This window comes from Megalobrama amblycephala, linkage group LG11 (genome assembly GCF_018812025.1).
Source record: "Megalobrama amblycephala isolate DHTTF-2021 linkage group LG11, ASM1881202v1, whole genome shotgun sequence".
In the NCBI taxonomy this organism is placed as follows: Eukaryota; Metazoa; Chordata; class Actinopteri; order Cypriniformes; family Xenocyprididae; genus Megalobrama; species Megalobrama amblycephala.
In genome coordinates this window covers 36798532-36814902 of record NC_063054.1, presented here as the reverse complement: position 1 = coordinate 36814902, position 16371 = coordinate 36798532, and the positions used below count along the sequence as shown (strand labels likewise).

General features: G+C 36.4%; 1 protein-coding gene across 2 annotated transcripts in view; it reads left to right on the top strand.

Annotated features, from left to right (window-relative positions):
• The window catches only part of disp1 (dispatched homolog 1 (Drosophila)), a 70890-nt gene that overhangs the window by 50468 nt on the left and 4051 nt on the right, over positions 1–16371 (top strand). For both annotated transcript variants that reach the window (XM_048207806.1, XM_048207805.1), the window contains exons 3-7: positions 9335–9364; positions 9550–9673; positions 14329–14456; positions 15412–15509; positions 16243–16340. In XM_048207806.1, coding sequence (XP_048063763.1) covers positions 9335–9364; positions 9550–9673; positions 14329–14456; positions 15412–15509; positions 16243–16340 — 478 coding nt within the window. The remainder of the gene's footprint in view (positions 1–9334; positions 9365–9549; positions 9674–14328; positions 14457–15411; positions 15510–16242; positions 16341–16371) is intronic.

Sequence of the window (16371 nt, the reverse complement as noted above, 5' to 3'; positions counted from 1 at the left end):
AATGAATGCAAGCGGATTCTCAGTCGACCGTCTTGATCACGTGACCACTAAGAGATCCGGTGACACACAGTCGAGTTCGGTGTAGAGTTCTCCGAAAATCAAATGCCTAGTGATTTAAACTAGTTTATAGCCAGATGAAACATTCTCAACAACAGGGGAAACGCAACAATAGGCTTTTCAATTCACAAATCACCAACATTTACCATGGGTTTACTGTTGTAAAACTAACTGAAGCCATGGTATGTGGCAGAAATGTGGGATATTCATATCAAATTTTATTATTTTATTAATGTATATCAGTCTCTGGTGTCTCCAGAATGTGTCTGTGAAGTTTCAGCTCAAAATCCCCCACAGATCATTTATTATAGCTTGTCAAATTTGCCTCTATTTGGGTGTGAGCAAAAACACGCCATTTTTGTGTGTGTCCCTTTAAATGCAAATGAGCTGCTGCTCCCCGCCCCCTTTCCAGAAGAGGGCCGAGCTTTAACAGCTCAACAACAAAGCTGGAGAATCTCACGCAGCCAAAATGCGATTTTGTTCAGCCTTACATTGTTCAAACCGGAGTCGACACAGATTGAGAGACTCAGGAAGAAGTTACAACATTTAGACGTTTCTGAATGGTTAGTGGATAAATTTATGTAGTTGCTGTGGAGTTGATTCAACTCATCCACTAGCATGTGCCGTCATGTTCATCTTTTGTGCAAATCCAGTGTTGAATTGACCCTCGTTTGTGAAGCAGTCCGGTGTAAAATGACGGCATGTCAACAACACTCTACTACAACAACTCTTCCTCTTCTCTAAAGCAGCCCAACATGGCCCCGCCCCCTTTGTTGTGTGTTCTCGGGGGCGGGGTTTATGTAAATTGTGATGTCACTAACCTTGGAAGTTTGTTGTAGTCCCTAAACAGAGAGTTCTGTAAAAGAAAATATCTCCTTTGCATTGAACTTTGAGCGTCGTAACTTTGCAGATGTTGTTTATGCTCAAACAGCAACATTACACACTAACTAAAGTTAAAAAAAAAAAATTGTTCCTGTTTTTGTTTTAGAGCATAAATCTGCATCTCAACTCAAGCTACTGCTAATGTCAAATATGGATTTTTAAGAGACAAAATATGTAATATTAGACCTAATTTGTGAAAATTTTCACCTTTTTAGCAAGTGTTTGTCATTCTGATGATAAAACCACAGTTAACTAAAAAAAAAAAGTGTCCAGCCTAAAGCTACACCTGGTGTTTTTGGATGTTGAGTTTTTCTTAAAAGCTTTATTAATGCTGTCATTTGTTTTCTGAATGTGTCACAGCCCTGGAAAGATTGATACACAAACACTTCAAGCGTTTAATCCCTGACCGCCCTCGCTTCAGCTCCAAATTTTGCTCTGCGCTCCAAACAGAAACACATGCAGCCGAGTGGAACCAAGGTTTCCAAACCCCCTCGGTGCTCCTGATCTACCATACCGCCACTCCACTTACTTCAACATTACTTCTGGCAGCTCACTTGCATTTTAGCACCGGCCAAAGGATGTTTTTCTTAGCTAAATGGTGCCATAAGCAGTTTTATTCCATTATTCATTGCATGCATAAATGTCAAAGTTTTGGGTCTGCTTTTAAAACTACTTTTAAGAGGTCTTGTCAGGTTCTGCTCAGGTTTTTAGATTTTGAGATCTTTGAATGTTGTTTTGCATGCGACGTGAGGTCAAGAGAAGTGCGTATGAGCTGCACGCTCGCATGAATGAAACGTTTACAGTTGATGCGTCTCGAGTCTGTTCGCGTATAGGGTGCGTGAGGAACCCGTAGAGCTGGTGAAGATGCCCAGTGAAGATCAAAGCCCACCTGATCCCATAAACCATGATCAAAGACACCGAGCAAGCAGGACCCAGTCATAACCTCAAATTAGGCCGATGTCTAGCTTGCTTATTCTCGTTTACTAAACAGATTGAAGCCTGTAGAAGGGTGAGGGAACAGCTGGAATGTATTAAGTCGATCTGGGAGCGTCTTGTATTTGATGCTAACGCTACAGGTGCAGTTCTTATTATCCCGATCAAAGAGAAGATCCTTGCAGCAATTGCACTAGAACATTTTTAGTCCACTTCTAATAAATCGTGGCTTTATTAAAAAATGTTTCGTCAGGAACCGTCACAGCATGTACAGTTAGCCCAAGGTTTTCGTCCTGGTGTCTAATAGTTGAGTTTACCGATATGCAACTTTTACAGAATCGTAGTATTAAGAGAAAATAATATCGTTAGAATCACTTTCAGAATATTTTTTTACGATAAAAACAATGACAGCCAATCAGAGCTTAAAGAGCTTGAGATTTTAAAGCAGCAGATGGAAAAACTGATGATAATGATATTGTCCGCTGATGTGGACGTTATTATAGTTATCGTTCCTCGGGTGAACGGGCCTTAAAGCTTCTTTTTTTGAAGCAGTACATTGTATAAAGTATCGATTGTCGCTTTATTACGTCACACATGGTTAGGACGTGGTGTTAGGGATTTTTCAGAACTGGTTTCTTCAAGACTTTCATTTAAAAAAAATAAATAAATAAATAAAAATCTCTCTTGGGAGCTCCAGTAAAGCAGATCATATATATATATATATATATATATATATATATATATATATATATATATATATATATATATATATATATATATATATATATATATATAAAAAAAATTTTTTTTTTTTGATAATTCTTTTTTATCAATTTTTTTTATTTTTCATCAATTTATCAATTTTTTTTTTTTTTTATAAAAATTGCAACAAAAACAGGTTTGCTTGTTTGTAAGGCTGCAAAATTTAGCCAAAAATGTTGTGATTTATATATCAAAATAATTATAATGATGATGATAATAATAGTTATATAACTGTAGTTGTTGTTATTTTATTATGTACTACTACTAGTCAAGGCAAATTTTATATAGCACTTTATACAATACAGATTGTTTCAAAGCAGCTTCCCATTAATACTACTACATATAAATATAAATATAAAAAAACATAATGTTACTATTGTAATATTTCACTATAAAATAAAAAAAATGAAAAAATCTTTAAGAAAATTAGAATTTTATTTTACTGTAAAATTGTAAAATTCAATACTAATATTTAAGGTAGTATGCATTTTCAAATGTTAAACCATCAAGCTTTTATTTTGACAAAGCCACAGAAGAGCTTTTCCTTTGTTGATAAGTGCTTCTCATTACAAATTTGGGAAGATGGTTGGCAGCTGTTTTGTTTTCAAATGCATGTTACAGGTGTCCTAAAACCAGAGCAGGTTTGTCTGGAGTGACATTTATTGTGAATCGAGTTGCACACACCGGATCATGTGCTGCTTGCGTGTAAAAGAACAAAGTGCCGCGCTTCACTCTGACACACGCAGCGCATATATTTAATTAAACTGCAGCCTTTGCCATTATTTAAAGGGGACCCATGATACAAGAAATCTCTGGTGTCTCCAGAATGTGTCTGTGAAGTTTCAGCTCAAAATCCCCCACAGATCATTTATTATATCTTGTCAAATTTGCCCCTATTTGGGTGTGAGCAAAAACACGCCATTTTTGTGTGTGTCCCTTTAAATGCAAATGAGCTGCTGCTACTGCCCCCTTTCCAGAAGAGGGTGGAGCTTTAACAGCTCAACAACAACAAAGCTGAAGAATCTCACGCAGCCAAAATGAGGATTGTCAGTGAACTTACATTGTTCAAACCGGAGTCGACACTGATGGAGAGACTCAGGAAGAAGTTACAACATTTAGACGTTTCTGAATGGTTAGTGGATAAATTTATGTAGTTGCTGTGGAGTTGATTCAACTCATCCACTAGCATGTGCCGTCATGTTCATCTTTTGTGCAAATCCAGTGTTGAATTGACCCTCGTTTGTGAAGCAGTGCGGTGTAAAATGACAGCATGACAACAACACTCTACTACAACAACTCTTCCTCTTCTCTAAAGCAGCCCAACATGGCCCCGCCCCCTTTGTTGTATGTTCTCAGGGGCGGGGTTTATGTAAATTTGAGGGTTTGTGATGTCACTAACCCAGGAAGAAGCTTGTTGTAGTCTCTACCAGCCGTTTAGAAGAAAATATCTCCCTTTGCATTGAACTTTGAGCGTCATAACTTTGCAGATGTTGTTTATGCTCAAACAGCAACATTACACACTAACTAAAGTTAAAAAAGTCAAATCATTTTCAAACACCACTTTTATTGCACTGAACCATATCAAGATTTCTGCTTCATTTCAATTAAATGTGCAGCACTAAACTCCGGTAAGGAATTTTCCACAGAAGTCCGTCTATCTGTCTTGGCATCTCTCAAAGTCTCGCTCTCTTACCTGTCTCTACAAATTTCCTGCCTTCACCTTTCATTTCCTCTCGTCCTGGTTGTGTTTTCCTCTCTCATTCACACTCAAAACCTTCTTTCTACCTTGAATCCCGCACCCTCCTCTAAGACTCATGAGAAAAACACCAGTACTGTCTGGCTTTGCGTCTGGGGTCGTGAACTTGTTGCTGAGAAGATCCTGTGGCCTAAAAAGAACCTGAATTTAGTGAGAGAATCAAGCCTAACCATTGAATTTTCAATCAGGCTTTTAGCCTGTCTGATGTTTGCTGAAGCTGCATCTTGATATTGTATGCAAACAAAGAACTCTGTCTGCGGTGTGCCGCTTGCTAAATGAGTTTGGCCCATGTCTAGACATGCTTGATATCAAAGCAAGAGTCTATGTTGCTATTCACACACTCTAAGAGTTGAATGAAATGATTCTCAAAGGGCACCTATTATGCTCTTTTTCAAAGTCTTGATTTTGTTTTTGTGCTCTAGAACTCTACTAGGTTTTCATGTTCATTATTTTCCTCATATTCTCCATTGTTGCAGCTCCTCTCTTCCCAGTCTGTCAGTAACGCTCTGTCTCTATGAAGCCCCTCCTTTGAAAAGCACACTGTGCTCTGATTGGTCGGCTGGAGCAGTGTGTTGTGATTGGTGTTTGTCCCGCCTCTTACCATAACCACCAGTTTCAACACACTACTAACTCACTCAACCAGGCCCCGCCCCTTTATTCTGCGTATCAATTATTTAAATGAGGAATATTGTAATATGTTCGTTCCCGGAAGAATAACTCCCGCTGGAGTTCCGCTTCTTTTTAAATAGTGGAACAGAATAGTGTAATTCGTTTCCAAAAGGCAATTCTTTTTAATACATTCAAAACATGCAGCAACAACTCTTGGAACAAATGAGTCTGAGTCATTTATTTTTAGTGAATCAGACACTTAATGTGTTTAGTCTTGTAAGAGTTCAATGTGTTCAGTCAGATGTGTTTTATAAAAATTGAACGAATGGCACATTTTTGTCTGGTTAGAATTGTTTTTGAATACATAAACGCTAGAAAAAAGTGCAACACTTTACAAACATGAACTGAACTTTATTTCTTTAAAACGATGTTTTGGCCAACTTCGAGGACAACTTTTTAAATTTTTGAGTTGAAACCTCCTCTACAGTTGGGTGATCATCAAATTTTGGTTTGTTGAATATATAAACCCATATTTTTATTGCATTTATTTAACACATACAACTATATTTTTCTATGGATGTATTATTTTACATTACAGTTTATGCATTTGGCAGACACTTTTATCCAAAATGACTTGCATTGATTTGCATTCAAGGTATACATTTTATTTATTGGTTCATGGATTACTGACAATCCTCATTTTGGCTGCGTGAGATTCTCCAGCTTTGTTGTTGTTGAGCTGTTAAAGCTCCGCCCTCTTCTGGAAAGGAGGCCGGGAGCAGCAGCTCATTTGCATTTAAAGGGACACACACAAAAACGGCGTGTTTTTGCTCACACCCAAATAGGGGCAAATTTGACAAGCTATAATAAATGGTCTGTGGGGTATTTTGAGCTCAAACTTCAGAGGCATTCTGGGGACACCAGAGACTTATATTACATCTTGTGAAAGGGGTGTTATAGTTCCCCTTTAATTTACAAAATATCTTTTTTTTTTTAATTTTAGTGCTAAGATTTCTCACAGGAATCACAATGCATCATATTATTCAAAGCATCGTTTGTTCTGCATTCCGTAGTTTGGCACTTAAGCTGTCGAATACTTGCAGTTGGAGGCCAGTAGATAATGAAGATGTTTCTTGGACAGCTTGTAACTGTTTGCCACAGTGTTGAAATCCAGCCTCCCTGCCTGGAGTCCATATATCCACATATGTCAAAGCAAAGAATGTGGAGATATCAGGCGTTGACCTCTAGACCTAGCAGCGCTCGTGGATTGAGCCTTCTCCATTTCTGCACGTGTGCACGTCATTCACATGGTTTGCGTTTGGGTTTGTTCTCAGCTGTTGCTATTATATTTAAAGTAATGGCAAATAAAAGCTGTAAATATTTTAAATTTCAGCCTGCTGCATTTATATAGTGGTTTTATATTTTAAGAATTTTCAGCATCATTACTCCAGTCTTCAGTGTCACATGATCCTTCAGAAATCATTGCTGCTCATTATATTTTTGTGGAAAGCATGACACATTTCTTTCAGGATTCTTTGATGAACAAAGTTCAAAAAACTGCATTTTTTTTTTTAAATGGATGTTTTGTAACATTTTTCTGTAAGAGCCATAATTTGAATAATTAAAATTTAACACTAAAAGCATAAATGCTTGAGTAGATGATATTTAAATTTGTTTCGGTTTAAGTACATTCGTTGAGTACCCCCTTTTTTCTTTTTTTTTTACTGTTTTACTATTGGACTGCATTTAAGCGTCTTTAGAAACTGACATTTCGAAATGAAAGAAAGATGGAAAAACAATTTTTAACTGGACTTTATTTTTGTTTCCCTTTCAGTAAACAATTGAAACCTGAATGAAGACCCCGAGTCAATTCTTTGCCCAAAAGAACCACAAAACATTATTGTTACTACACTGTCGCTTTTGATCAATTTGATGCATTCTCGCTAAATAAGTGTTAATTTCTTTTAAAAAAAAAAATCTTACTGACCCAAAACTTTCTGAATGGATGGCTTACATAATCATATCTTGATAGTTTTCAATATTTGGCGATATTCAGTACAGATCTAAATATCAGTGTTATGCAGTACTTTTTCTTGGATTTCTCTTAATCCTTTGGTGCTGCTCACGTGGCGGTCAAAAATTACCTTTTTTATTTTGTTTTAAATTAAATTAATGTACTATTTTAGTTTGATAATGCTTTTTTTATTTAATATTTTGTATTTTTAGGGGATTTTATGGTACTATATTATATTTATGCAGTAGTTATAATCCATTTATTCACTTTTTGAGCATAAACTTAAACTGTCAAAAATCTTAACGTTAAGTTATAAACTTAAAGTTATAGAATTTTGTTTATTGTTATAAAAAATTTACCAAAATACTATTTTCAATGGTTAAATAACACATTTTACACTAAAACTGTGGAAAAAAAATCGAATCCATGAATCTAAACAAACTGTTCCAAATTTGAGCTTGATATCTCAAAAAATGAGCTTTCAGTAAGATTTTGTTTGGCCGCAGTACCAAGCGCTTCCACTAGATGAAATCTATTTCCCATTAATTTCCAAAGCGCACATTTTTGACTGCAATTTTTTTTTTTTTTTAGGAGAATTTAACTTTTTCTAATCACATCCATGATTTTTTTGTGTGTGTGTTCACGTAGCAATTGCCAAAACCTTTGCAATATTTCGTACCATTACAATGAAGTAAAAAATAAAAACAACAACATTTTTTGGTCCAAATTGACGAAGAGCTCCAGAGGGTTAACAGCTGAGAAGGTCAGGCAGTAGATCATCAAGTGTGCATGTACTTGACTGAACTTGAATGTTTTGTGTTGTTTTCTCTCTTCCAAGCCTCCGCACTTTTTTTTCTATCTTCCTCCTTTGACCTCTGACCCTCACTCCCTCCGCTACCATTTCACCCCATCACCACATTGTTTGACCCACTGCCCTGTATTTTCTTTAGTAATTAACCGCCTTCGCTGTAAACATTTGTTAGTTCTTACAACAACATTTTCTCTACGAAATGCAGAACACCATGCTGTTGTGATGTAATTTTTTTTGGTTGCACTATTACATAAACATGAAATGAGAAGATTGAATTTAAAAAAAAATTTAAAACACACAGAAAACAAGTAAAGATTTTGGATATGCTATACTAAAATACTGAACTATACTAATTTTCTTTTCTGGCTAACCAGAAAACAAAAGTTGCACACGTCCAAATATGAAATCACACAGGGGGAAACTCCCAAATAGCATTCAAGAACTGTTGCACTCCAGTGGAATAATCCATCCTGATATCTCGCAAACGTTATTCCATTTTGGACCATCTCTCATTCACGCCCTTGAATTCCACAGTCTGTGGCCCAAACATGGAGCGTTCGCTGATAGCGCACTTTATAAATCATTGGATTGGTTTTTTCCCCTTGTCCTCGCTGCGTTAACACAGGAAGTGGAGGAAATCTGGTCCTCGTTATTTACTTTTGGGTTTGGTTATTTGATTATCGGCTGTCTGCATGTACTTCTCTCTGATTGCACAGAGAAGGACACGCACCTCTCTGTTTTTAAAGCTAATGGGACTCACCTTGAGCACAATATGCAGATGCTTCAAAGTCTGAGTGGTTGCAACATCTGGTTGTTGTATTAACGTGTCCGTTGAACTTTCAAAGGGATTTACGGCCGCTCTAGAAGTCGCCCTGTGGTGAAAAATTCTTGCCAATGGCTTTTGTTCATCTGTGCCTCCCAGTGCCATAGCAACCACTAATTATAGCATTCCATGGATTCCCTTTTAAGACGACGAGGAAGAAAATTACAGCCACCTCTTGGCCCTGTGACCCTACTGCTCCCATCACTATGTAATATAGCAATACTGGTTGCCTTCAAAGATGGCTTGCCTTATGATTTGTTGTTAGTGATGCTTGTTTATTACTGTTGCTCATATGCAACTCATCCTGCACCAGACCAGGCTTTTGTCTCAGTAGTGCACCTGTGTGTAGGTCATTATATGATCTATGGATTACATATATGCATGAAGGTTGCTGATTTTGAACAGCTGTGCATTGAGTGCACGGTGATGCGTTTTGGTGTGAGAGCCTCTAATATGAACATCCAAGATGGTTTTGATTCAAAAAAGCAGCAAGAAGAAACTTGGAGACAGCTGTGATTTCCCCACAGGAATGCATGTTTGAACGGAGAGATCTAGACCTCATACAGTGTGCGGTTGGTTAAAAATACACACTTTCATGAAAAAACATGTCTCTCCACGCAGGTAGTTTTAATCCACTGTTTGGCTCTTAAATCTAATTGATTTATGCTTTTTACTTTTGTCTTTCAGCCCTCCAAGGCCTTTCCGTTTTCCCAAAAGGTAAGCTCACTTCTGAATTTATTATAATTTAGTACATTTTTTTTATTTGATAGATTATTACAGTTATTTAAAATTATTATATTAAATACTTTTTAAATCTTTATTTTATTACTTAATTGTTTTGCATAAATTTTAAATGGTAATGTGCGTTAAATGCGTGATGAATTAATCTTTCTCAATTGCAGTTATGCGGAGCTCATTGCTGATTGGCCGGTGGTGGTGTTGGGGGTGTGTACCGTTCTCATCGTGGTTTGTGCCCTTGTTGGTATCCTCGTGCCCGACCTGCCTGACTTCTCAAATCCACTGCAGGTGAGCCTGAGGAATATATTTTTTTATAGGGATGCACCGAAATTCCGTCTACCGAAAATTTTCAGCCAAAATGGCTATTTTCAGAATGGTTTTGGTGGGCTGAAATCTATGGAGCCCCGCATCGTCCTCGATTTGCTAAATCATGCAGACGATTTACTATTTTGTTCCGTCGATTTGCTAAATCATGTACATGATTTATAAATCGAGTGAACAAATTGGTAAATTGTGTGCACGATTTAGCAAATCGAGGGAACAAAATAGTAAATTATCCGCACAATTTAGCAAATCGAGGAAACAAAATAGTAAATTGTCTGCATGATTTAGCAAATCAAGGGAACAAAATAGTAAATTGTCTGCATGATTTAGCAAATCGAGGGAATGAAATAGTAAATTGTCTGCACAATTTAGCAAATCGAGGAAACAAAATAGTAAATCGTCCGCATGATTTAGCAAATCGAGGAAACAAAATAGTAAATCGTCCGCACAGTTTAGCAAATCGAGGAAACTAAATAGTAAATTGTCTGCACAATTTAGCAAATCGAGGAAACGAAATAGTAAATCGTCCGCACAGTTTAGCAAATCGAGGAAACAAAATAGTAAATCGTCCGCATGATTTAGCAAATCGAGGAAACAAAATAGTAAATCGTCCGCACAGTTTAGCAAATCGAGGAAACAAAATAGTAAATCGTCCGCACAGTTTAGCAAATCGAGGAAACGAAATAGTAAATCGTCCGCACAGTTTAGCAAATCGAGGAAACGAAATAGTAAATTGTCCGCATGATTTAGCAAATCGAGGAAACAAAATAGTAAATTGTCCGCATGATTTAGCAAATCGAGGAAACAAAATAGTAAATAGTCCGCACAGTTTAGTAAATCGAGGAAACAAAATAGTAAATCGTCCGCACGATTTAGCAAATCGAGGAAACGAAATAGTAAATCGTCTGCATGATTTAGCAAATCGAGGAAACAAAATAGTAAATCGTCCGCATGATTTAGCAAATCGAGGAAACGAAATAGTAAATCGTCCGCACAATTTAGCAAATCGAGGAAACGAAATAGTAAATCGTCCGCACAGTTTAGCAAATCGAGGAAACAAAATAGTAAATCGTCCGCACGATTTAGCAAATCGAGGAAACGAAATAGTAAATAGTCCGCACGATTTAGCAAATCGAGGAAACGAAATAGTAAATCGTCCGCACAGTTTAGCAAATCGAGGAAACAAAATAGTAAATCGTCCGCACAGTTTAGCAAATCGAGGAAACGAAATAGTAAATTGTCCGCATGATTTAGCAAATCGAGGAAACTAAATAGTAAATTGTCCGCACGATTTAGCAAATCGAGGAAACGAAATAGTAAATCGTCCGCATGATTTAGCAAATCGAGGAAACAAAATAGTAAATCGTCCGCACAGTTTAGCAAATCGAGGGAACTAAATAGTAAATTGTCTGCACGATTTAGCAAATCGAGGAAACGAAATAGTAAATTGTCCGCACAATTTAGTAAATCGAGGAAACGAAATAGTAAATTGTCTGCACGATTTAGCAAATCGAGGAAAGTAAATAGTAAATTGTCCGCATGATTTAGCAAATCGAGGAAACGAAATAGTAAATTGTCTGCACGATTTAACAAATCGAGGAAAGTAAATAGTAAATTGTCTGTATGATTTAGCAAATTGAGGAAACGAAATTGTAAATTGTCCGCACGATTTAGCAAATCGCAGAAAACGTAATAGTAATTCGTCCGCACTATTTAGCAAATTGAGGAAACAAAATAGTAAATCGTCTGCACGATTTAGCAAATTGAGGAAACGAAATAGTAAATTGTCCGCACGATTTAGCAAATCGAGGAAACAAAATGGTAAATTGTCCACACGATTTAGCAAAACGTAGAAAACGTAATGGTAAATCATCCGCACGATTTAGCAAATCGAGGAAACGAAATGGTAAATTATCCACACGATTTAGCAAATTGAGGAAACGAAATTGTAAATTATCCACACGATTTAGCAAATTGAGGAAACAAAATAGTAATTCGTCTGCGCGATTTAGCAAATTGAGGAAACGAAATAGTAAATTGTCCGCACGATTTAGCAAATCGAGGAAACAAAATGGTAAATTGTCCACACGATTTAGCAAAACGTAGAAAACGTAATGGTAAATCATCCGCACGATTTAGCAAATCGAGGAAACGAAATGGTAAATTATCCACACGATTTAGCAAATTGAGGAAACGAAATTGTAAATTATCCACACGATTTAGCAAATTGAGGAAACAAAATAGTAAATCGTCTGCACGATTTAGCAAATTGAGGAAAGAAATTGTAAATTGTCCGCACGATTTAGCAAATCGAGGAAACAAAATGGTAAATTGTCCACACGATTTAGCAAAACGTAGAAAACGTAATGGTAAATCATCCGCACGATTTAGCAAATCGAGGAAACGAAATGGTAAATTATCCACACGATTTAGCAAATTGAGGAAACGAAATGGTAAATTATCCACACGATTTAGCAAATTGAGGAAACGAAATGGTAAATTATCCACACGATTTAGCAAATTGAGGAAACGAAATTGTAAATTATCCACACGATTTAGCAAATTGAGGAAACGAAATTGTAAATTATCCACACGATTTAGCAAATTGAGGAAACAAAATAGTAATTCGTCTGCGCGATTTAGCAAATTGAGGAAACGAAATAGTAAATTGTCCGCACGATTTAGCAAATCGAGGAAACAAAATGGTAAATTGTCCACACGATTTAGCAAAACGTAGAAAACGTAATGGTAAATCATCCGCACGATTTAGCAAATCGAGGAAATGGAATTCTACATCGTCCGCACGATGATTAGCAAATTGCGGAAACGAAATAGTAAATCGTCCGCACGATTTAGAAAATCGAGGAAACTAAATGGTAAATTGTCTGCACGATTTAGCAAATCGAGGAAATGTAATAGTAAATTGTCTGCAGGATTTAGCAAATCGAGGGAACAAAATAGTAAATTGCGCACACAATTTACTTTTTTTTTTTCTTGGAAGTCACATGCGGGGCTCCGTAGAAATCAGTGACCATGTGGCACAGGTTCGGATATGACCCACAAACGTGTAAGCAGGAAAAAAGCGCACAGATTCCGATATTCTCAGATCAGTTTCAGGCCTCATTCATATGTGGCGAATAAATCTGATATGAATCGGATACATGCATTTGTGTCTGCCATGTAAGCGGACAGATCGGATCGGGTTCCCGTCAATGCGAGTCGTACGTCATTGAAAAAGCGACGGTGGTGAATGACATCGTCTCAGGTGGACACCAACCATGATCACATGACCCTTTTCAGTGCCCAGGCTACAACATGGGCTCTTCTCTTTTGTCCTCCTCCTTAAGAGAGCAATGTTTTGCTGACCTTTAAAGATGGTGCAGAAAGCACAAAGATTGTACTATCATTTTGTCTGCGTCCATTGCAAATTGCACCGTTTTTACTTCCTTTTCAGCCTTAGATTGTCCAGGTCAGTACGTCTACTTCATTTCACCAAGTGCATACTAGTATAAATACAGATATCACATATGGGTCACTTTTAAAAGATGATGTAAGCTGATCATCAAAAAAATTGTTGTTTAATTTTTTAATATGTACAGACTCTTAAGTCTTGTCCACAAGCAATCAAGTCCCTGAAGACTGACCATCCTATAATTGTCAGGATAATAGAAAAAGTGGATTACTTAAAGAAGCATGGTTTTAATATAGTTTTTTGTTGGATACTGGGCCATATGGGACTGACTGGGAATGAACTGGCAGATAAAGCAGATAAGGAAGCCATACAGCTGGAAATGACAAAATGTCAAATACCAACATCTGATGTTAAACCCATTCCGAGTTTGTATATTTCCAAAAAGTTGCACATGGAATGGGATTTTTCCATAACAAATGATATGAAGTGAATCCAGTTATGAATGAAAGAACTAACCATTGTTTTTATTTTGAAAATAGAAATGACCAGACTGTATATACAAAATGTCGAATTGATTTTTGTGACTGTGAAGCATATTTTATAGAAATGTCCTGCCTTAAATGATATTAGGCAATGTTTTTATTCAGAAAGTACATTAATGGACATTTTTAAAAAGGTTTCTCCTGGAAAAGTATTTTTATTGAAAGATTTATACAACTGGTGGTATTATTATTATTATTATTATTTTTTACTTTATTAATTAATTGAATTAAATTACTCTTTAATTTTCCATGAATATAGCCTTTGATGCTGATATGGCATTAAATGACAAATAAGTAAATTGAATAAATCTGTTGAAATAAAAAAAATGCCTTAAGTGCAATTTAAATGTTTTAGCTATTTTAGTGTTTTTGGCCAAGTGCCTCAAGTTTTGGACAAGAATTTTCATTTTGGTGCATCCTGAATTTTTTTGTGTTGTTTAAAGGATACAGACAATTTTCAAATACGTACCATGCTGCAATGCTTCTTTTTGGATTTTTTTGTTTTTATAAATAAACCTTTCATGCATGCTATAGTAATTCAAATTTATTGACATCCCTGGTCTTATTATGATAACCCTACATGGATCAAATCCTGATGGAATTATGGCAGTGACTGTTGTTTATGGGCAGTTTGAGTAAAGATTTGTTGTCATTTGTCTTATTAGGGATTTGAACCGAGGGGCACCGCAATAGGCCAGCGACTTGTAACATGGAACAACATGGTGAAAAACACGGGATACAAGGCAACACTGGCCAACTACCCCTTCAAATACGCAGATGAGCAGGCCAAAAGGTAACAGAGTCCACTTCTTATCTGATAACCATATTTTCCTGTTTGTATTCATCCAGAACAACACTAGATGAATGATGTGAAGATAAGGATTGGCTGAAATTGTTAAGGATTTGCAGTTTCTACAGGATTTTGGTTCTGCAGTAAGGGACTTGACCTTTATGTTTTGCAAATATGTATCTTTAATGCGAAAGTCAGCACATCAACCCACAATAACTCTTGGTCAAGCTTACTTATTTTATGTATTAGAGAAATCTAATATATTGGCGAGCCAACCAAATGACTGCTCAGCCAAATACAGGAAAATCACTTTTAATGCATTTTTTGCAGTGCTTGGTAATGAGATGTGTGTTGGCTGAATCATGGCTTATCTGATCCGGATCATTGTGAGTTGGATTACGGATCATGACAGAAGCGTCCTGAAAGAAAATGAGCGTCTGTATGGCACAGCTCCGTCTCAGCATGTGCATAGGCGTCTTTCCTCTGATTAAAGAGACTTCCTGTCTGTGGAACAGGATGTGCTGTCAGCAGCAGTCCTGCCCTCTGTCAGTAATAATGATAATGGTCATTTCAATCGCAGATCACTAATGGCAACAATGTGAGGAGGGTTTTCTGAGGCTGAAATTGTATGCTGCGTCGTGCTCTGGAATGAATAATTAGCAAGGATTTTTGTTTCAGTAAAGCTGTCTAATTCCGACAAGAATCAGATTGCAGGTTAAGAACCGCTAGATTATGGTTTCGGGTGACAGAGAATTAAGGTTTTATTTGGGTAACTTTGAACATAAAGAACAATGGTAGACCATAGTCTTAGTAGATGCATGTTTAATTTGACACAAGTGAAAACAAAGCTGTGAGGGACAGACATGCATTCAGAGCCACATTAAATGTTTTCATTTTTTTAATGCAGGACAGTTAAATATTATTGATTTGATTTGCAAATCCTCTTTTTCTGTTTTAGTCACCAAGATGACAGGTGGTCCAAGGATCACTATGATAGAAAGAAAAGACAAGCGGAATGGGATTTCAGTAAGGACAGTTTCTTCTGTGATGTACCAGGTGAGTTTTTACAGTCACTCTTATCATATAGAAATGACCGCCTTCCTATACCATATGTCCTCATAACTCAAATCACATAAGTTTTCATAGAAGACATTTTTGTATTTTCAAAAATGCAGTAAAATAAAAAAAATTAAATATTGAAGAACTAAGAAAGCACTTCAGGCAACATTTTGACCTAAACATTTTTTATTAATTGTAAGCTTGCAATTTTTGATATTTAATGTTTAATATACACTACCATTCAAAAGTTTGGGGTCAGTATGTTTTAAAGTTATATATTTTAAAATGTAATTTATTCCTGTGATCAAAGCTGAATTTTCAGCATCATTATTCCAGTCTTCAGTGTCACATGATCCTTCAGAAATCATTCTAATATGCTGATTTGCTGCTCAATATTATCCTGGTAATCCTGGTTAATGTAAATGTATAAAACTATTGCTAGTTGTTAGTTCATAATGGTCATCTTAAACTACACAGCTTAGAAGTATTATTTCTTGTTTTATATCTTTTGTAAGTGCACTTCACTGTTTGTGTTTACATTAACATTAATTATATTAACTACTTAACTGGTTTTGTGTGCATTAACACAAATGTATTCTGGTGTTAATATACTGCCAAAATAAAGCACAAATGCATGAAATACACAAACATACTATTGATCAAATCTGCCACCTAGTGGACCATGGAGAAAGGCTTTTTGGTTTAATCACCAAATGTTGTCTCTCTAAAGGTGACAGCTATTCCCGAATCGTATTTGCCTCTGCAGAGGGAAAGAACTTGTGGAATATACAGGCAATAAAGTCCATGTGCAATTTTGACAATACACGGGTATGTTGCATTTAAGTATTTATTACACCAT